The 21,412-nt window shown below is 54.6% G+C and overlaps 4 protein-coding genes across 4 annotated transcripts; 3 read left to right on the top strand and 1 right to left on the bottom strand.

Moving 5' to 3' along the window:
- Window positions 1–761: 761 nt before the first annotated feature.
- COL26b_000456 (uncharacterized protein) lies at window positions 762–2,968 on the top strand (the record flags this gene model as incomplete). The annotated part of the gene is made up of 3 exons (XM_053173425.1): window positions 762–1,404; window positions 1,458–1,590; window positions 1,648–2,968. 3 exons carry the CDS (start codon window positions 762–764, stop codon window positions 2,966–2,968), a joined length of 2,097 nt encoding a protein of 698 aa, XP_053042473.1.
- A 1,396-nt stretch (window positions 2,969–4,364) lies between these two features.
- Window positions 4,365–6,446, top strand: COL26b_000457 (uncharacterized protein; the record flags this gene model as incomplete). The annotated part of the gene is made up of 2 exons (XM_053173426.1): window positions 4,365–4,742; window positions 4,800–6,446. The coding sequence occupies 2 exons, from the start codon at window positions 4,365–4,367 to the stop codon at window positions 6,444–6,446; spliced, it is 2,025 nt and encodes a 674-aa protein (XP_053042474.1).
- A 6,354-nt stretch (window positions 6,447–12,800) lies between these two features.
- Window positions 12,801–16,522, top strand: COL26b_000458 (uncharacterized protein; the record flags this gene model as incomplete). Its single annotated transcript, XM_053173427.1, has 3 exons — window positions 12,801–14,790; window positions 15,040–15,665; window positions 15,716–16,522. 3 exons carry the CDS (start codon window positions 12,801–12,803, stop codon window positions 16,520–16,522), a joined length of 3,423 nt encoding a protein of 1,140 aa, XP_053042475.1.
- A 1,472-nt stretch (window positions 16,523–17,994) lies between these two features.
- Window positions 17,995–20,753, bottom strand: COL26b_000459 (uncharacterized protein; the record flags this gene model as incomplete). The annotated part of the gene is made up of 2 exons (XM_053173428.1): window positions 17,995–20,527; window positions 20,608–20,753. The coding sequence occupies 2 exons, from the start codon at window positions 20,751–20,753 to the stop codon at window positions 17,995–17,997; spliced, it is 2,679 nt and encodes an 892-aa protein (XP_053042476.1).
- Window positions 20,754–21,412: the final 659 nt, after the last annotated feature.

The following is a 21,412-nucleotide window of genomic DNA, read 5'->3' on the forward strand; positions in this document are numbered from 1 at the left end:
CTGCTTGTTCGGTACCTCTGCTTCGATAAGACCTTTCATACAAACGGCCTCCACCGCCTGTTACTCAGCTCCCCATTTCACAAGAAAAAAGGGCCATTCTCTCGCTTCCTACCGTCACCGTCCTCGGCGCCTTCGTGCAACCCGCCAAGCAAGTAAAGAACCAAGAGGTCAACCCAATCTCTTGTATTTACTCTGCCCTTCGACGACCGACGTCTGAAGACTACTCTCTATTCGACCTTACCGATACAAAATAGCCATTGCAACAGTTCCCACGGCTTGACACAATCAGATGCTAACGTTACTGAAGCTCTGATTTCTTTTTTAACGACTGCTTACGACGCCCCACGACCGTCCTGATCTGTTTTCACTCAAGAAAAGTTCTCGTACCACGGTTATCGTTCCATCTTGCCTGGTAGCACCCTCACCGCTCGAACAACCTGACGTTTTTTGTTTTTTTTGCGCCGTCAAACCTCGCCAACTGATTCCAACTGCGCTATCAACTGCGCCGATTGGACAGGTCAATTTGACTGAACAACGCTCGACGCCTGGAAAGACAATTGCTGCTCTTTCCACGCTCGTGTGTTTTTGCAGCTGCCGCAGTCCAGAGGCTCGCGAACGACTCGGACTCCACTGACTGTCTGGCGTCAGGTACGAACCTTCGGGGCAACACCGTGAAGCTGGATCTACCGTCGATTTCTCAAGTGCAAACCCGGGGACCGACCGACGTGTCGTACTATAACAACTACGCAGCCCAGAGGTACATGAGCAGCGAGAGAGTGCCGTCTCTGCCATTGCCAAACTCGCATCAGGCATACTCGTCGGGTACCTCGTCACCCCGGGTCAGCTCTATTGGGTCCGCCTCAAGCTCGCACGCCTCGCAGTCGTCCTTCACCTCGGCCGCATCCTCCAACGGCCCCAAGACCCCCTCTCCTACTCTGCCCATCACCGCTACCATTCCTGGTTCCTCAAGCCAGCAGGTCGGTGCATACGATAGCTACCCCGCCATGAATCAACCCGCTGCCGACATGTATTACTCGCAACACATGTCCGCTGGACAGGCGCCGCCGCCCCAGACCGTCACCTCTGGCGCCATGTCTTACCACTCACAGCACCCGCCGTTACAACCGACTCATATGCCCCAGTACGCCCCGCAACCCCAGTACTCCCAGTATGGCTACGCCAATGGTTTGACCTCGCCCCAGAGTGCGCAACCTGCTAGCCAGATGGGCCAAAACGTCCTTCCTTTGCCCGGTGTAGCAACCCAAGGCTTCCAAGGCTTTGACACCACCGGACAGGTTGCTCCCCCAGGAATGAAGCCCAGAGTGACAGCTACGCTGTGGGAAGACGAGGGCAGTCTGTGTTTTCAGGTCGAGGCCCGCGGTATCTGTGTCGCGCGCCGTGAGGGTAAGTTGCAATGCCATGCCACATTAGAACTGCAGTCGTTGACACCTTTGCAGACAATCACATGATCAATGGCACCAAGCTTCTCAACGTTGCTGGTATGACCCGCGGCCGCAGAGATGGCATTCTCAAGAGCGAAAAAGTGAGACATGTTGTCAAGATTGGCCCCATGCATTTGAAGGGTGTCTGGTAAGTTGAGCTCAGCAAAGACGCGTCTACTGCCGAGTTCCAGCTAACGCGACGCAGGATTCCATTTGAGAGGGCACTCGACTTCGCCAACAAGGAGAAGATTACGGAGCTCCTGTACCCGCTGTTTGTTCACAACATTGGTGCTTTGCTGTACCACCCCACAAATCAGACCCGCACCAACCAGGTCATGGCTGCTGCTGAACGTCGCAAGCAAGAACAGAACCAAATGCGCGGTGCTCCTCAGACCGGTGCCCCTGGGCTACCCTCCATTCAGCAACATCATCACCACATGAGCTTGCCTGGCCCCCAGCAGTCGCTGCCGTCCCACGCTCAAATGGGACGTCCCTCGCTTGATCGCGCGCACACCTTCCCCACGCCGCCGACTAGCGCCTCCAGCGTCATGGGCGGGAACATGAACGCTTCGGACAGCGGATTCCAGTGGGCACAGGGTCAAGGAATGGGCAGCGCTCAAGGCGCCAACCCGATGTCCATCGATACCGGCTTGAGCAACGCCCGTTCAATGCCCGCAACACCGGCCTCCACACCCCCGGGAACGACTATTCAGAACATGCAATCGTATCAGTCCGGCGCGCAACAGTACGACAACTCGAGACCGATGTATAACCCTTCCGCCCAACAGTCGCCGTACCAAGCTACCAATCCTTCTTCTCAAGACCGCCCCGTCTACGGCCAGCCCGACCCGTACGCTAAGAACGACATGGGACCTCCGACAACACGCCCCGCAACTTCTGGCGCTCCTCAGGACCAGAAACCCGCCAACGGAATTATCCACGCTGATCAATCCGGTGGTCAACCTGCCGGGGATGAGGAAGCTGAGCATGACCATGATGCCGAATACACCCACGACAGTGGCGCGTATGACGCCAGCCGTGCTTCCTACAACTACTCTGCTCCTGCCGTCGGAAACCTACCCGCTGAACATCAGCACCTCTCCCCTGAGATGACCGGCTCGCCGAGCCACCCGCCTGCGTCTGGTCGCGCAACTCCCCGCACAGCTGCTGCTCCTCAACCATACTACTCCCAGCAAGCTGGTTACAACACTCCTCCGCGTGTACCCCAACAACCCTCAAGCAACCTGTATAATGTAATGAGCAACGACCGTGGAACTGCTGCTGGAGCCGGAACCGGCGATGTTTACCAGCCTCAAGCCGATATGGGATCCATGTCAAACGGATACGCGTCCCAGATGAACGGTGCTGGCGGCATCAAGCGCGGGCGCGACGAAGACGACGACCTGCAGCGCCCATCAAGCGGCGGCGGCATGGACCTCAAGCGTCGCAAAACCCTCTTGGACTCACAAGTCCCGGCCATGGCGTACGCCCCGCCTGTGATGGCCCAGCAGCCGCGACGAAGGTAAAAAAAAAAAAACCTTCGCTGAGTCGATATTTTCCAACCTCTGCCGTTTGACACTTCATTTGAGGCGTTGTGGCTAAACCAGGGTACGAGACATGATCGGTCATGAACGTCTGAATTGATGATCTAGAGGCATCTAAATGACGCTTCTCGTCGCTCCTTGCACACACCATTTTCTTATCTGTCTTTGTATTCGCGAGACGACTTTCCGCCATCAACGTTACATGATGACGATTGACGACTCTCATTCCCTGATTTTAAATGCCCTCACGGCTGTACATGCTGATGACTGACGCTTGCATGGGGGAGGGACTTAATTCTAAAGACTCGGCTGTTATTCCTTTTTTTGTTTTTCTCATTGATCCTCGGGGCAACATACACACGTAAGAGACGGAGATTTGGGACCCCATGGCGCTTCCCTTCGCCTGTTATGAGCTCGGGCGAAGTAGCCACACTACTTTGAGGACTGATCACCTACATTACCTTGTTTCCGCTTTCCTTTTCTGTCTTGAATACAGGGGGGATCTGGCACCGAGCGTGTCAAGGGAAGGATGATGACTTTACGATGAATTTTTATTCTTTCACAAAAAGTGTGAGACGTTGGGAACTGTCTCTTTAAGGTAACGACTTGACGAAACGGAAATAAAAAGCTATTGTTGCTTCAGAAAAAAACTTGTTCATTTCGCTGTGAGCCTCTCGCGTCATTCAAGTGATCATGCCTGCTTTGGCGCCAGTTCACAGCCACATTGGAGCGTCAGACCGACATGATGTATTTGCAACCTCGACATCAAACACTAGAATGCTTAATAGGTGACTTTCTGCCGGTTTTCAGCTCTCTGTTTTAAAACGCCTCGATGAGAATATTCACGAAGTATCAAACGAAAACATATGGAGAAAGGCCTGTCAAATCCAAAACTAGGTGTCACTCGCGCAATGACATCATATATGCTTAAACAATGCTTACTAGAAGTGTGCATTTTGTAGGTAGGTCCTTTTTGTCAGAAGAACGGGACTTTAAATCAATTCATGTGCAGTCAACGAATGAAGGCGTGGGTGTACTCCCGGTTAAACCCCGGATGTGTGTGCTTTCCGAGGCAAGTAAGCCGGAGCTGACGTGCCTTCCTTCTCACCTTGCTGCCCTTGCTACTGCGGGACGCGGTCAACTGCGTGTCGACTCCTCCAAACCTGCGGTGGAAACTGCCGTCTTCATTCCCCTGCCAGTATACAGAATTACTTCCTGTGACGTCTTTTTTCATTTTGTTTTTTGGCACATCTTTCGCACTGGCAATAGGCTTTTCTCCCCTCTTGATGATCACGAGAGAATTGGCAACATAGCACGGCGCGGTCGGATTCAGCCATAAATCGCGATCGCCCACAAACTCGATCGACCAGCTCCAACGATGGCTACTCCGACTCAGATGAAGCATGCCGCTTCGCAACAAGGCCGGACACCTTCGCAGCTTGCTGCAGCGACACCACCGGTCTCGACACCCTTCTCAGCGTCCCAGACCCATGCAGCCTTCTCCCCAAGGGGTCCTCGGTCTTCGCCTCAGCAGTTTAAGAAATCGCCTGCGACCTCGACTACTCTTATGGGACACCCTAATGGCGCTCTCAACTTCGACAGTCCGTCTGCCGCAGCAGCTATGGGCGCCCTTGGAATAAGCGGCGGATTGGATATTGGCTTGGATCATGTTGGTGTCGGAGGATTCGGTGGTCTGGGAGGAATGGGCGAGGATGACAAGATCAAGCGCCTGGATTCGGTCATTGATATTCTTGGGGTCAGTCAAACCTGTCAAATTGCTTCTGCGACGAAGACTGACTAGTTTTTCTGGCAGAAAGCGAAAGGACGAGTGAGCGAAGCGGGCCTCGAGCGACTGACCCTCCGTACAGGTCTTACTAGCATCTGGGACGAGCACCGGTCGCCCGACGGCAGGAAGACCAAGATGCTTGTCATAGCAGGACAGGCCCTGACGGTGGACATTGTCTTGAACAACAACGTTGTGGAGAACGTCTCGTTGACGTTCCCGGAGTCGGCCCCAATCGTGACGAGGCACAAAGACCAAGCCGCCAAGATTCTACTCGAGGATCTCCAGCTTCGGCCGGACCAAAGTCCTCTGACCAAGACCCTGGACAAATTCTCTGAGAATCTGGAGCGCCTCGCAAATCTTGACAAGCTCAGTGTCATCCCCGGACTTGACTGCCAGGAGGCTCTGGCTGGCATCTTTGAGTGCTTGGAGCGTCTCTTCCGTTGGGAGCTGTCGAAGCTGCAGGAAGATGCCGCGATGGGCGGGAAGCCAGCGCGCTTTCTTCAAACCACAGTCAAGTGCATGAAAAGCGGTCGCCCGATGATGCACGCCAGAGACATGGTCGGCCTCAGTGTCGAGTATTGGACGGAAAGACGTCATGTCATACCCAAGACGGAGACCGTCCGATACTGCGAGAAGCAAGAGAAGGTCTGGTCCATTCTCATAGCCTGCAAAGCGCTAGATGACGGAGAGTTATTCCCGCCCGTCCGCGTATCAGAGAGCTGGATATCCCAAAAGGTTGTTGCTGAGCCTGGTCCAGACGACATCCTTGCTGGCGCATCGGGCATCGACTGGCAGGAGCCAGAGGCGACGAGCCTCCCGCAAACCGACGACAACAAGGACAAAGGTATGGATATGGTGGGCCCAGATGGCAGTACACAAAGACTTCCGAAAGTCAAGTTTATTGCAACACTGGCCCCGCCAGTCATAGTGCCACAATCCGTGTGGAACAACTTGCACAGCCTGACAGGCGCGGCGTCCCAACCTATGCTGGTCCCAATCCACACGTTTGACAGCATATCCTTCCCTATACCCGACGGGACCAACCACGATGCGAGCGAACTTCGTGTCATTTCTTGCCGGAGGGCGATACAGGTCCCGGGCGACGGCAACACAATCTCCCGAAGACACAAGAACACGCTTCTCATTTACAAGCCAGTCTATGGACAAACCGTAACTGAGCTCTCCTTTTCTCACCCTCGGCAACTTGTAGCCATGCTACCCATCCTTCGCCAGTATGCTCTGATATCAACACTGCTTGAGAGGAGCTTCGGCTCAGACATATCTGGACAGCCACTGCCTGAGAAGGACCAGTCCATCGATACGGTCGAGGCGACGACGACTACATCAGCTGAATACGAGATGTTTATGTCCAACAAGCTTGGAGACAATGAACAAGAGTTGACAATCGATGTTGTCTTGACTGTACATCCGTCCGCTGGTTTACACGTCGTCTTCCCCTTCCGCAATGCGACCGCCAACGTTGATCTTCAGATTCAGGAGAATGGGCGGGTGCACATCGTATCGCAAAACATCGTGCCCGCAGTTGATGAGGATGTAGCGGCAGCGGATAAGGGCAAACACAAGCAACTTACTCCGGAGGATCTGGGCAAGCTGCTTGAGGTGATGGAAGACCTCTGCTCCTGGGCAGAATGGATTCGGAGGAATCTTTCATAAGCCGTTGGACGCGCGGTGGGGGTGGAGTGAACCACGGACAGACTTCATTACCGGCTGCGGAGTGGCTGTTTGTTTTTTCTCTATAATTGATACCCAGCATATTCTCTCTCTTTACTGGACGCGTGGCATTCAAGGCTGGCTCTCCTCGTATTGTACAGGGAGAAACTTCGATATCCAAGATATTGGGCTCCTAGAGGAAAATAGGTCGACTCGATCGACAAAGAAACGGACAACATTGGGGTCTTGTGGCGTTTGGATTATTGGCATGGTTGGCGCGGCTGGCTTGCGACTGCCGACGTCAAAGTGAACCCGACTAAAGGGTTCCGCTGGGGTGGCTTTGGTGTACGTTAGATTCCTCCTCTTCCTCTAGTTCCCATTGCCCGCATGGACCGAGCTCAAAGAAGCAATTTTATATAATGACGTCCTGTCTGGGCGTGGAGGCTTCACATGGCCTAGGCCACCACTTTCAGCGTTGATCGATCGACCATCGTAGCAACTCACACCGCGCCAACCTCGTTTATCGAAAGTTTGCTAGGGAATATCACATGTATAAGCAAGTCACGATGCTGGGGTTCAGATGTGTGGATGGACTCTCCTTCCTCGAGAAGCTCCTCACGGTCCATCCAGTTTATCGCGGTCAAACGCCGCTCGGCCTCATGAGCTGACTGGTCCTGCTACTCGCTTGTGATTAATCTTCCCGCACCTGGGCATTGGCATGTTTACGTGCTGCCATCTAGAGCCTTAGAATCTGATCTTCATGGAGTCATATTCCTGCTCAGCGTAATGCGGGCGAACATATCAGTAGGAGGATATGATGAAAATCATTGGAGAGAAACGTCTATTAGTTACTTCCCATCGGGTTATTCTTCGTCGTTTCCACGAACTATTAGCGTAGAAACTGCAATGTCATGAGATTTTTGTCAGGTCTATCCAGGAAAATCTTGCGTATACTTTGGCTCGACGTGGACGCCCTTTGCCCAGCCTCTCTCTCGGGACGAGGCGAATCTCAACTCACCCAGGACATTCCGAGACGGGCGTGATACCTTGTCTTCAACATTGGGTCACGGCACGGGAAAGAGGTCGCGTATGTGGTGGCATGCGAGAGACGGGTGCGTCGCGCACCCCATCACCGGATAGCACAACAGCAGCCACGGGGCCGCACATAGACGCAGAACGGGCGTCTCCGGCAGAAAAAGAAGCAAAGATGGGAAACAATCTCATGACCTTTGGTCCCGGGTGCACTTCGGGTGGCGACAACGGCGGCTGCGCGGCCAGCCCGGCTCGGACGCACGGCTACGGTAGCCAGGCTGGACGTGGAACGGCGGCTTGAACAGACGGCAACGGTCTACAACAGCTACTAGCTACCTCTAGGGGCCTTTTTTTTTTCTTTGGTTCTCTGTTGTCTACTACCAATGTACTTTTGTGCGGTTTCTTTTCCTTCTTGGAATTGATATCTTCTCTCTTCCCGTGGACACGATTGTCTGAGACGGGGTTTTGCAGATAGGTAGAGACATTGTTTCTTCGAATCGCCTATTTGCTTGCATCCCTTTCTTTTCGTTCCCTTCCGCGCGGCGGTCCGCCCCGTACTATTCGTCGCTCTGCGTCGTTTTTTGTACGCGGCGGTTGTTTCGGAGGTCGGGAGTCTGTGCTGTGCCTGTCGCAGATGGGGGGGGGAGGGGAGGGAGAGGATCCTACAATACGGGGATGACATTGACAATGAGCTGCTGGCCTGGGAGGGGAAAGGGGAGGGGCAAAGAGGGAGGGGAGGATTCAAGGGGTGGCGGATTGGAATCCACCGGTATCGATAGGCGATGGAGGGGAGGGAGGGGAGGTTGTTGATTTGTTTGTTGATTTTGAATTTACACCCATCAACAAACAACAATAAAGGGTGCTTTAATATGATATCCGGTGTAATATGGGAAGGGGGGCCAGATGGGAAATTGGAGGTCGGTTTTTTGGCATTCTCCCGATTAGATAGATACCTGCCTACCGTATTAGTGGCTTTCGGAGGACGGGAAGATTTTCTGGGGGCCTGTTGGCTGCCCGCTGGGCCTCGGAGCAGAGGAGACGTCAATATCGAGCAATTTCTGGGTCTTCTGCCCAGGTTTCGGGGTCGATGGACCGCGGGCTGTGGCACAAAGAGGAGCACTGGGGACGGTGATCTGAGTGAGGGGGGCCACTCTGTCCATGGGTTGGACGTCCGTCTCTTGTCTTGTTCCCGGTCCTCTTCCTCCGCTGCAACTGCTGCACGATACATCTGACAGGAAGGCGATCTGTTTCTCAACCTTTTGCTTTGCACGTGCGGAAGCGAACATATTGCATTTTACCGTATACCAGAGATTTGACCAGAGGAGAAACTGAGAAAAAAACGGGGTCTTCACCACCTCAGGTCATCTCATCCAGTGTTATCTATGGTTCTTTCTTTGGGTTGTGTGGCTTGGATTCAATATCTTGCGTACTGGTGTAACCCTGATGATACCTTTGCATCTTGGCCTGGGCATTGCGTCGCCTTGCAGCCACTTCCCGTCCATCCCTTGTCTTGCCGCCCGATACGACGAGTCGTTCCTGTGCCGTCTTGTCTCTTGTTGGGTTCTCTTCCTCCGGCATGGAACGTAACCAACCAGGACGTGGGCGACCGGCGAAGGGACAAGTGTGGAATAAAAAAAAAAAAGAGAGGTCAAAGAGTGTCTGAGCTCTGGAGGGAGGAGAGGCTCGAACGGCGATCCAAGCTCCTGCCCCTCCCCGCCCTGGTGGGCCACCGAAACGGGAGCGCGATCTTGTCGCAGCCCGGTTATTTTTGACGCAACCAACAGCCCGTTGAAGAGGAGCAACAGGTGAAGATAGCGTGGCGAGGATCAGTGGATGAGGCCAGTTTGTCGGTAGTTTAGTGGTGACGAGGTGACGGGACGGATAGGGAGGGGGTAGAAACACCAATTCCTTTTTATTCTTAGAGGAAACCTTGTAGGCCGCTGCCGCGCCCGAAGTGTTAGATCATCCAGACCATTCCCAATGTTCCAGGACTTTCTTGCGCTGGTGGGCAGAAAATGAGATTTCAGGGAGAAAAAGACAGCGGGGAGGAGACTTCTGGTTTCCTGGAATGGGAGGACCGGTCGGTGGACCATTCAGCGCCGGCGTCTTTCTGGAAGCCGACCTGGAAAGCTAGATGTTGCCTGTCGTCTGGAGCTTTTCAATGTTGAACACAATGGGCAGGTCGCAAGTCGCAGGTCACGATGAAGACAGAAGCGAAATGATGGCGGTCGCAAGCATGAAATCGTAATATCGGGCGTAATCAATCGCGGACCCTGTCATTCCCCCCATTGAGCGATGGACAGTAAAATGGATAGGAAAAGTGACCAATGTGCGTAACAGCAGGGTCCGGGTATCTGAGAGGTATGCCACTGGTAGGTGGTGAGGCAAGCACGCAAGGTTGGATGCTGTTTGGCGGTGGATGGCGATGACGGTGGTGACGGTGGGAGTAGCAGCCCCAGCCGAATGCTCAGCTACGCCGTTGGGACCGAAGGGCGCTGGGCTGATGGGTACTCGCAAAACTGGTGGTGAGGCTCGCAAATGATAAGTATTGTTGACATTGGCGAACAAAACAAAAACATTTTTTGTTTTGTTTTGGTCTCGGCTGTGGCTTGTCGCGTTTGTTTAGTGGCCTGGCTCCATCGTCCATGGATCATCCGTCCTGCCACTTTGATGATGAACCCACCTTTTGCCGCTGCCCGACAGTCGCAAATGCAGTCATTGTTCTCCGCAGGGTGATGATGCTGAGGTGCGTCTTGACACAGCGAAGCTGAAGAGAGGGTAAGAGTCAGAGGAGCGTTTCGCTGCGTCTGGATGGGGAGCGTCAGCATCAAGCGGACAAGTGGCAGTCGAATCGTGGCTTTGAGACCAGGGACCAGTTGACACTGCAGCAGCTACTGCAGTGTGCGAGCGACTGATCAAGGCACACGGGATCCGGCCGGCGGGGAGGTGAGGTGGTAGGCATGCACGAGGTAAGGCCAGCACCGCAGGACCACAATCCACGACTGAGAATGGAACCTAGCAAAGAGGGGCACAGTCGCACAGGCGCCTTTTCCCTCAGGTCGACCGTCAGTGTGTTGGGACTGGAGAAACCCTGGTGGGAAGGCTCGCTCGCCTGTCGTCTGGTCTTTTACGTGCAAGATGCTGACCCTTGACTCCATGTAGTGTGCGGGTGGGCGGACGCTGCTGCAAGTCGTGACGCACAGAACAGGAGGCCCAAGGAGAAAAATATAGGGGCTCGACTGATGTTTCTCGTCTGCTCTCGGATTTCAGTATGTTATTTTTTGTGTCAATTTTCGCTCCGTGAAGTGTGCTCATGAGGTGCGGCATGGCTGCATGAGACCTCAGACGCGTGGGCGGGACCCTGCAGGCAGAGGGCAGACGCAGCCAATGAGCGGTACTGGTAGACGTCCGAAAAGGCATCCCCTGGGTTGTGTCCGGGGACGGCCCCTGGTCTATTTGGATGCCAGACCGTTGGGTTCGAGCATGTTAGTTGTTAGTGATGTCAGGGCGGGCGAGGGACGACGGGGGGGAGGGGGGCTGCAGACACATTGTTGATTGATGTCTGATACTGGGCGACAAACGAACAACTAGAAGAAAGTCGACTGTCGGCTCCCGAATGCGAAGTCCAAGACATGATGAAGCCTCGGGATTCTTCATTCGAGACGTCTTCATGCCTCTCCAGGTTTTGTTTTTTTCCCCAATCCGGGACCTGCAGGTGCGACAGCAAGCGACTTTGCGACCAGCTGCAGCCTCAGGACGGTCTTTCCTTAGCAGAGACCAGCCAGCCCCACCAGCTCCCGACGCGTCTGTCACGTGAAAAGCCACCACCTTTCCTCTTTCGGAAGTCGTGTAAACAACACACACGCCACGCGCGCCATCGCGAAAAGCAGTAGCAGCGGCTTTCCAGGACTTGGGTCTTTTCTTTTCTCTCCGTTCCAAACCTGAACCATCCACTCAGCTTGCGTCCTCAGCGCCTGGAGCCACCCAGAAGGCTCCATTCTGACTGCGATCCCCCAGTGTGTCCAAGGCCTTTGGCTGCCCGCCTGCCCTGTCCTGTACTGTCCTGTCCTGCCCATCTATCCCATCCCAACTTTCCCACCAAGATAGAGCAAGACCCAGGCCAGCCCACTATCAGCACTTCACCCACCCACTTTGTTGCGCGCGCAATTCACTTGTACTGGCGCATCCGCACCCGCTCCCACACCCAACCACCCACCACCCACTCTCTCTCACACAACCCGACGCACACACTTCATCCTCTTACACCGCGCATCCTTCCACCTTCCTTTGCGCCCAAGTCTCGCCCTCTCTCACACACTCATCCTTTGCCTTCTGAGGGTGCCTGTCCTTGTCTGCAGCCTTCCAAGTTTACAAGGCCAACAAGAGTCAGAGATACCTTCGCTGCCCAAAGGGCTTTGCCACCCGCCTCACCCAACCAACTCTCACCACCACCAACACGACACGACACAACACAACGCGAAAGAGAGAAAGGACCCCTACTTCCTCTCACCCTCTACCCCAGCCTCTCTTTTTCCTGGCCATGACTTGAAAGAGTCGCCTGCCGATCACAAGTCGCGACACAAGCACCAGGGGAATGAAGATGCGAAGCAAGACGCATGCCTAACCGTTCCTGCTTGACATCCCCCCTCAGACCTTAGCGCCATGCAGTAGATGCACTTGCGCTCCCGTCCCGTCCCTTCTTCCTGGCCCTCCTGCCTGGGCCCTTCCCTCCTTTTCCACCCTTCAACTTCTTTCTGCAACACCACGTCCCACCAGCATCGAACCAAGAAAGAGGGCGCTCTTTCCGCCTATCCAGGCCTCATCGCCTCAACCACGTGTAACTGCTCCCACCTGAGGGACTCCCGCAAGTCTCCTCCGTCCTATCAACAACCGCTTTGGGATAGGACCCCGAAATATCGACGATACACACTTCCGCGCGCGCCTCAGGAAGCTGCGCCCTCGGAGTCCGCATCTCTTCAGATCGCCAACACGTTCCCGTATAGGCCAAACAACACACGCGCCATAGGCCAGCCACCAACCCTCGACTCGACTCGAATCGACACGCCTCATCTCCATCCATCGATCGCACCTTTGCTCCACCACCACCTACGCGGAGCAGCCAGCGAAACAGTATTCCGACGACCAATACCCAGCGACAGTTTGCTTGCCCTCCCAGGATTGATTGATTCATTGCTTGCTACGAAGATACACCAACATTACGGCGCTCAGCTCTTTGTATTTTGACAGCGAATCCCAAGAAAGAGAAAAAAAAAACGATAGACCACACAACAAAACAAGACACTCAAAGAACGCCATCCAACCAACATGTCGTTCTCTAACAGCAGCGGAGGAACACTCACTGTTCCCAGCCCAACACATGTCCACCATGTGGACGTGCTTGCCTCCTCTGTGAGGGGCCTGAGAAGGTCACTCTCCAGATCGCCCTCCAAGTTCAGCCTGGCGCGCACCAACTCTCTTGAGAGCACCGATAGCTCTCACAGCGGATCCCACACACCAGTCCAGCAGCAATCGCCATGCCGACGATACACACCAACACCAACACCACCTAGTAGCAGTGGCAGCAACAGTGGCATCAGCGGCCTGCAGGACCAGCAACCCCTCAGCTTTACCCCAGCTGGCCTTCCTCCCTCCATGCTGACCTCTACTACGCCCTTGAGCTCGCCCCCAAGCCTGGCCACGCCATTCCGCCCCAGCGTCCGCCTCTCTCTGCGCTCTGCAAAGTCATCCAAGGTGACGGGCAGCCCTTCGCGGCCAGTAACTCGACTTCGAACTTCGCCCAAGTCACCTCTCAAGCGCGCTCTGAACGCTACCTCTGACTCGGGAAATTCTACTCCTTCTTGCCCCTCGTCTGCTTCAAGCTCCGAAAGCCCCGGCCAGGAAAACAACGGCCAGGTCAGCCCGCTGTCCAGATCGAACTTTCAAAAATCATCACGCCACAGTTTCCATCTTGACGGCACCGGTCACGCTCAGCAAGCGAGTATTTTCAGGTCGATCGAAGGCCAGGGTGAGTCGCAGGCAGTCCCGGGATCAGGCGCACTGAAGCGCAGCGACGCCATCATGAATCTCGACCAGGCCTCGCTTGGCAGCCCGGTCGCGAAGCGCCGCAGTTTGCACGGAATTTCAAGTTTTGGCCAGACCACACCTGATTTCAACATTTTTGACAACAGCGCGAATACCAACAACAGCAACAGCGGCACACCGGGCAAGACGAATTTTGACATTCACGACGAAGCCAACCGCGAGTACGAGCTCTTTGGATCATCCGGCTCTTCTTCAAACCGGGACCCTCTCCCTTCACCGACCCCGCCTCCCCAGGCCCCGCGCCGGACTGGATCACTGCGCAAGTCCACCCTCCAGCAAAGACAACACGACCGGAGTTCTTGGGGACGTCGGTCAGGTGCAAACCACCTGGCACAGATGAGCGGAGACTTTTCAACGCCCAACAGCAAGAACAGACCGCGCTTGTCAATGGATCAGTTCCTTCCCCCTCAAGCTCCCCGCGACAGCCCGTTCTCATCGAACCCACCGTTGCCCAACCCTTCCGCTCACCCAATTGAGCGCTCATCACACCAGCCTCACCCGCTGTCTAAGACGCTGGTCACTTCAACATCGGGAAACAGCCTGGAGGAGCAGAATAACAGCATGCCTCCTCCGTCGCTCTTCGAGAAGCCCCGCGCTCCCATCAATTTCGCAAAGTCGATGCCTTATGGCTCTTCTCGGCCCTCCTTCATGCAAGAGGACAACAACGAGAATGTCACTCCCTTCAAGGCGGCCAAGCCTTGGGCTGGAGCCTTCATGTCTACGGGCCTTGTCTCTAAGGTCAACCGCAACCCCGAGGAGTTCGACAACAAGCTAACCATGCCCGACACTCCCTGCAAGAAGCCCACCAACGGCTTTGCCACCTTCCCACCACCGCCTGGCAGTGTGATGAAGAAGAACAACCGCTACTCGTTCGGTGGTATGCCATCAACCCCTTTCAACGCACCGGGAGCTCCATCATCTCGCAGCACATTCGGCAACCCAGGAAAGGGCCTTGGCATCTTCCAGCGCATGGGATCGCGCCATGCCCGCCGAGGCAGTGTCTTGAGTTTGGACGATGATAAGAAATTCTCCCTTGACACCAACTTCAACGTCGACCTCGCAACTGCTACTACTGACGCCCCCCCGACACCCACGAAGCAGGGTCTCACCCCTAGCTTGAGCAACCTGAGTGAGCAGAGCATCGAGAGCCCCAGCGCTAAGAGATCGCTGCCCTTTTCCGCCGTTCGGCCAATGATCTCTAGAGAATCTACTGGTGAGTGTACTCCAGAGAGAAAGTCCAACAATAGGGGCGCCAGTGGTCCATTGTCAAGCTCTCCCCTTGGCTCCACTGGTTCTCCGACCAGCGGACTGTCTCCTACTTCGCGTCTTTCCTTGCCGTCGTTTGGTCGTTCGAGATCCTGTCGGGGCTTCAGCGCCCCTTCGCCTTTACGGACTCGATTTTGTCCCTCGACGTTTGAGCCTCAGAAGGACATGTTGGCTAAGATGACTTCTCACGATACAGCTAGCCCAGTTGAACAGCGCTCTCCTCGAACCCCCTCTACGCACATGGTCATTCCTGACGCCAGCTGCCTCTCGATTTCTAACCCACCTGAGCCGAGGAGCGTAGCTGCTCCATCCACCCCCTCTGGACGCGATTCCTTCCAGAGCACCACGACTCAGCTCATGACCCCAGTCAATGTCCGCGGCGGTGCTGATGTTGATGACTCTCTCTACTCTCGCTTCGACAAGGTTGAGATGGTTGGCAAGGGTGAATTCTCCTCCGTCTACCGGGTGGTGAAGTCTGGCTACTCTCGCGCTTCCTTCCTCTCCGTGTTTAGTGGAACACCCACGAAGAACTCTCGCGAAAGCCCTGAGCCCGACCGCATCTACGCTGTCAAGAAGGCTCGCCGTCCGTTCACGGGGCCCAAGGATCGCCTAGCCAAGCTGAGAGAGGTCCAAGCGCTTCAGGCCTTGACTCACGCTGACCATGTGCTTCACTATGTCGACAGCTGGGAGGCCAACCAGTACCTGTACATCCAGACCGAGTTCTGTGATGAGGGCACGCTGGACAAGTTCCTGAGCAATGTCGGCCGCAAGGGCAGACTGGATGATTTCCGTATCTGGAAGGTCATCCATGACATTGGCCTGGTAAGTTGACCGGACTTTCCTTGGCATTGACATGACTGACGAATATGCAGGGTCTGCAAAGCATTCACGAGGCTGGGTTCATTCACCTCGATTTGAAGCCCGCTAACATTCTCATTACCTTTGAGGGCATCCTCAAGATTGGTGACTTCGGCCTGGCCACCGAGTGGCCTGCTGCTAAGGGCGTCGATGCCGAGGGTGACAGAGAGTACATCGGCCCCGAGATCCTCCGTGGCGAATTCAACAAACCCGCGGACATCTTCTCTCTCGGACTCATCACTATCGAAATGGCTGCGAACGTTGTCCTTCCTGACAATGGCCCTACCTGGATCGCCCTGCGTTCTGGTGACCTTTCGGAAGTCCCTAGCCTGACCTTCAGTGCCACCACCACGACTAGTGCTCAACGCGACGCGGCTGGAGTGCCGACCATGCAGTCCTTCGATGACCCCCTTCTGGCTCAAACCAGCGCTCCCGACATCAGCCTTCACTCTGGAATTGCCCCTACCAGAGTCAACGTCGTGATGGATGATTCAAGCAGCCCCTTCATCACCCGCAAGCGCACTGAGCTGAGGTCGCCCCCCGATTTCATGAGCGACCCTTTTCACCCCAGCTCACTCGACCAGATTGTCCGTTGGATGATTCGACCTGAACCGAGTGAGCGACCTACTATCCAGCAGCTGCTGTCGACTCCTGCGATGACCTGGGTCGCGGATCGTCGCAGATCAGCTGCAACCGTCTTTGAGGGCGTGTGGGGACCTAGCGAGTCCACCTCACTTCCCACTCTGATTGACGAAGCCTTGATCGATGAGACGATCGAGGACGCCGTCATTGACGAAGACACTGAAATGATGGACGTTTAAGCACGTCTACTTATACAGCCGCATCGACGGCTCACACATTTCTCTCGCCTCCGAGCACCATTGGAGCGCATGGGGATTTTGCGAAATGTCTGGATTTTACGATTCTGGCTGCATCGCTGTTGAAGTGGATACGGCGAAATCGTGTTGGAATCATAGCAAGGGCGTTGGAAGGCGAGCATATACTTCGCTTTGGCCTTTGAAAACTACCTTGTTGCGGCGGCGTTCACTTACGACATAACGATGCTACGGTTCAGCCTAACGATCAATTCCGTGAGGCCTGCAGCGTATATTGCGTTTGTGTCTTTTTCTGATTGTACGCTTGGCGACATTTCATGATACGAACCAGCTGGAATCGACATCCTTCCAACAACGTTCTCAACATACCCTATTGATGGACATTGCTTCCACAGCATCATCAACGAATTGTTTCGAAAAGAATTGAAAGTTTAACGGCTTGGAGGCATCGCTTAGCACTTGACTGAGCATTTCCTCTGTCTGCCCCGGCCTTTGAAAGACTTTCGTGTATAGACTAGATCTGGATTCTTTCGAGGAGTGCCTGAAACGGCACCGGCTCCGCAGCAATCTGGCGTCGAGGACGGAAACAAAAAGGGAACCAGGAAAATGGTTTTTTTCTGTTAGAGGCCTGAGAGACACGGAACGTCTCTTGGCAAAAGGCATCATGCGGCGATGACGGTTACAGGGGTTTTTCACGAACACTAGGGGCCTTCCTGAAGGAGGTCAATACTGCATTGTCCGCAAACACATCATGTATATATGGGTAATCCTGTCAGAGCATCGACCGGCGATTGGAGGAGTGGAGGAGCAGGGCAAAGGGCTTCTTGCCTGCCCTCGGTTGTCGTTTTCTTTTCTTGTTTTTTTTCTTCTCTCTTGTGAGAATACTGCATGGTAACCGTATCAAGCGGCTTTACCCAAAGATCAGATAGATCATCTCCTGGCCAGACTGCGCCTATTCCCTTTGTCTTTTGGGGGGTGGGGTTGGGATTTCTTTGGCTCATGATTCCATGACGAAATGGCATGATAGTTATGAAGTTTCCATTCTAAATTCTTGGGCTCTCTTTTCTCGGTGGTGAAGTGAGGTGTGGTGGTAGCGAACTCGGTAATACGGAATCTTGATGTGTGCGGCATTTGGCAAAAGACAACATACATGGTGGACATAATCACTAATCAGAGACAGTTTGGCATGATGGGTAATTTGTCGTCATTCATAGGTACCTTCCGTCTATACACAGAAAATTCCAATCAATTTAAACACCTCCCGTCCCATCCTGTATGCAACGCCAAAGTCCTATGCTTGATCGAGTGCCTGTACCATGGAATGTAAAAGTCATCCATAACACGCGCAAAAGGCCGCAAGCGCTGGCACGGCCGGACTCATCAGTCAACAATGCCCCTTTCGTTATGGTCGCTACGAACGCCGACTTCGCCGAGGGCCTCCGAGACAGACGCCTTTCTCACGCCCTGGATGTATTCGCCGAGGCAGTTGACGTTGTCTTGGTCTTCCTCCTTGATGGTTGGTAGACGTCGTTGAAGTTCATCGCGACTCCGAGGAAACGCATGTCGACGTCGGGCTGGTAGGCAAGGTCACCGAGGAGGATCTGCAGACGGGAGCGGAACGAAGAACCGAGATGGCGAAGACGTTCCTGAAGCACCGGGAACTCGGACGCGACGGCGTGGTTGTCATCATCACCGTCGGGGCCAGGCGTCGATGCCTTCTTTTGGTGTCGAGGAGCTCGGGTCGAGATGCGCATGACATCGGCCTCTTGACGCCGTGTAAAGTCGGAAACGCTCCAGCTGTAGAGACCATCGACGGAGTCACGGTAGCTGAGCATGGCGCGTAGGAGGTCGCCTAGCTGTGCTAGGTACGAGCCGCGGTCATCTTCCCCGGTAGCTGTTTCGACGTGACGAACGCTGCGCCGAGCGCCGAGAAGGCCTTTGTGTGTGATATCGTTTAGGTATCGTGTGTGTGCCTTGATGAGATCGTCGAGAGTGCACCCTTCGCGGTGAATGCGCTTCTGGAGCTCGTTCCAGGATGATTCGATAACCTCAAAAAGGATGTAGTATTGCAGCTGGCCAATGAAGTGAATCATTTCTGCGAGAACGCCCCGTGTCGACTTCCATGTCTGGACCACGACAGGGTCGGAGTTCTGGAGCACGCCGCGAGAGCCTGTCATGCACTTGCGCCACGTGGAAGCCAGAGCAAACTCGACACGCTTGATGCGCCAGAGAAAGTTGAAGACCTTGAGATACTGGCGGTTACCCCAGTCGGTGACAACGACGTCGACAGGCGCATCAACTTTGTATTCGAGAGTAAAGCAATCCCATCCAATGTCACCGTGTGACAGCTGAAGCATACGAGCGTCAAGACGACGCAAGACTTCAGGTGAGTCATATTGGGCGTTGGAGCCGCGGATAGCATGCTCGAGCTGGGCCGTGAGTGTATGACGGTATTGTGCGCCAGCAGGGCGGTCTAGATTAGCGGCCAGGGACTCCATGAGGAGGGCAATGAAATCTCCTTGTCCAAGGAGGATGTAGTTCTTGAGAGCCTGTAGGTGCTCGAAAAGATGGAACTTGTTCGCCATCAAGTCAATCAAACGCTTCATCGTAGTCTTATAGGCTTCGTCGATCCAAGCCTCGAGTGTCGCTGTGTCGCCATAGCGCAGCTCCTTCGACGCAGCCTTGGAGTAGTCTTCGACCCATTGTGAATCGCCGCAGCTGTGTCTGATGAAGTTGAGAGACTTGCCAATGAGGAAGACTTTCTGTGCGAAGTCTTGAGTGATGATACTAGGAATCATGCCCTTATCAATCTCGTACTTGTCCTCCCAGACACTGCTTCCGCCAGTCTTTGGTTCATCTGTTTGCTGCTGCTCCTTGACGAAGAACTCGCAATAGGGGTCGAGAAGCTCGCCGTCATAGATCCACCGGCGCAAGATGTCATAGAACGGGCGTGTGACATGAACCAAAAGACGTTCGGCAAATGCCGCAACCATGGGATCTCCATGTGATGACGAAAAGCCATGTATGAGCGAGATCAGCTGACCGCCTCGCCTGCTTTCTGACTCTTCAGCAATGAGACTCATGAGTCTCAGCCCCATTGTCGCCTCGCGCGTCCATACTACGCATCGTTTCAAGGTCACTCCCGCTTTGCCAATACCCCCTCTTGGCGCTGACTCGTCCAGTGAAGAAAGGGCTCTGCGAATTTGTCCCTCGAGGGTTGCTACGAGGCTCAGATATGCCCGCAGCTCACCGCCTACTGCGGCTCGAAGACTCTGTCGAAGCAGCCCTTGAGCAGGTGACTTTACAAAGGCTTCCAGGCGTCGGTACAGCAACGAAGGCTCGGAAACCGTGTGCAGAAGGGATATAATTGGCGATGGTAGTGTCGGGGGCAATACCACGGTATCTGGTTTTGAAAGTGGGAGCGTAGTGGATGATAGACCTTGGAGTGTGAATGGGAGGTCCCTCAACAGGACTGTTTCTGATGGTTCGATGTCGGTATAGTTGTCGGCCAGCAGTGTTGACTTTAATGCCACCTGTCTCTTGTTCGACTCGGCCTCTTCCGTTTCCGTTTCCTTCTCCTTTTCTTTTTCCTCGGGTTTTCTTTCGTCAACCGACTTCTTTCTGGCATTGTTCGGAGGAAACTTCTTCAGGCCCTCAGGAGCGAAGGCGTCGTTGAACTGTTCTTCTTCTCTTGAGATTGGCGTAGAGGTCATAGACTGACCCCTTTCATGGTTTCTGGACGGCTCGCGCGGCGCCTGGGAAGGAGGCTTCGGCGGGGGGAGGGGTAGTGGCTCATTTGGATCTGGAGAGTCGGCAAGCTGGTAGAGGAGGTATAAGATAGCCCACTTCTGACCGAGCACCGGTAGAGAGAGGAGGCGCGTGTAGAGGTTAGAAAATCGTAAGGCTTGGCTTGGGTTGCTCTGTATGAGCTTTCGCTTGATCAGGTCGGAAGCGTGGTTAACATCGGAGGAAATGGCGGGGGACGCGGGGCTGGGCAGTGAATTTGGGTCAGCGACAGTCGATAAGTGAGATAGTAGGCTGGAGACTCCAAGCATGGTGAATAATCTTACCCGTCCAAGATTGATTTGACCAGGTCAAAGCAGTTGTCATGCCTTTCCTGGGCAGCAGCGTCGTCTTCGTGGGGATCGTTAGGTACCAGGTGTGCGATCAGGCTGTCGACAGCGCCAGCAATACGATGCTCGCGGTTGGCCGACATGATGGCATCGCCAGTGGCTGTCTCCCTCAACAACAAGCAAAAATCTCAGGTCTCTAAGCACAGAGGGAGTTGAAAGAAGTCTCGACGCAGTAAACCAAACGCGGGACGTTGATTGCCGTAAATCGCATAGGTTCTGGTGGGACGCGCCAGACGCGACTTCGCAGTGTTCCCTGTGCCAGTCGCAAGCAGCTCCCAGGGGGGGGGGGGGGGGGGGTTAAGAGCAAGTGGTCAGGGCGTCAATCCAGGCGCCGAGTACTTGCTTCACCAAACAAGGTGACGGAACTAAGTGGTACTGGCTACCTCTTCCCCAGGCTCGGTCCCCCCCTGTGTTTGTCGTCAGACAGGTGGGCAAAATTTCCTACGACAAATGCGCAGCAGGTCAATCGCATCTTCCTCCACTAGCAGTAGACGAGTCGTCGGACCCCGATCAACCTCATCCCGACCTTCGCCATCACGCCTGCACCCGCAGCATGGTCCGTTCATCAAGATAACGCCAGATCCGTGATCGCATCCTCTCCGTCTTTCGATCCATGCTACTCATGACCACATATTCTCCATTGCGCCGAGTCCTGCCCGCCGCCGCCGCCGCTGCTGCACGCGACTGTCGCTCTTCTCCACTAATACGCCCAACACCGAGGACGTGATCTGCCCTTCTGGCA

The sequence above is a fragment of the Colletotrichum chrysophilum genome (genome assembly GCF_026319265.1).
Source record: "Colletotrichum chrysophilum strain AFK26 chromosome Unknown scaffold_2, whole genome shotgun sequence".
In the NCBI taxonomy this organism is placed as follows: domain Eukaryota; kingdom Fungi; phylum Ascomycota; class Sordariomycetes; order Glomerellales; family Glomerellaceae; genus Colletotrichum; species Colletotrichum chrysophilum.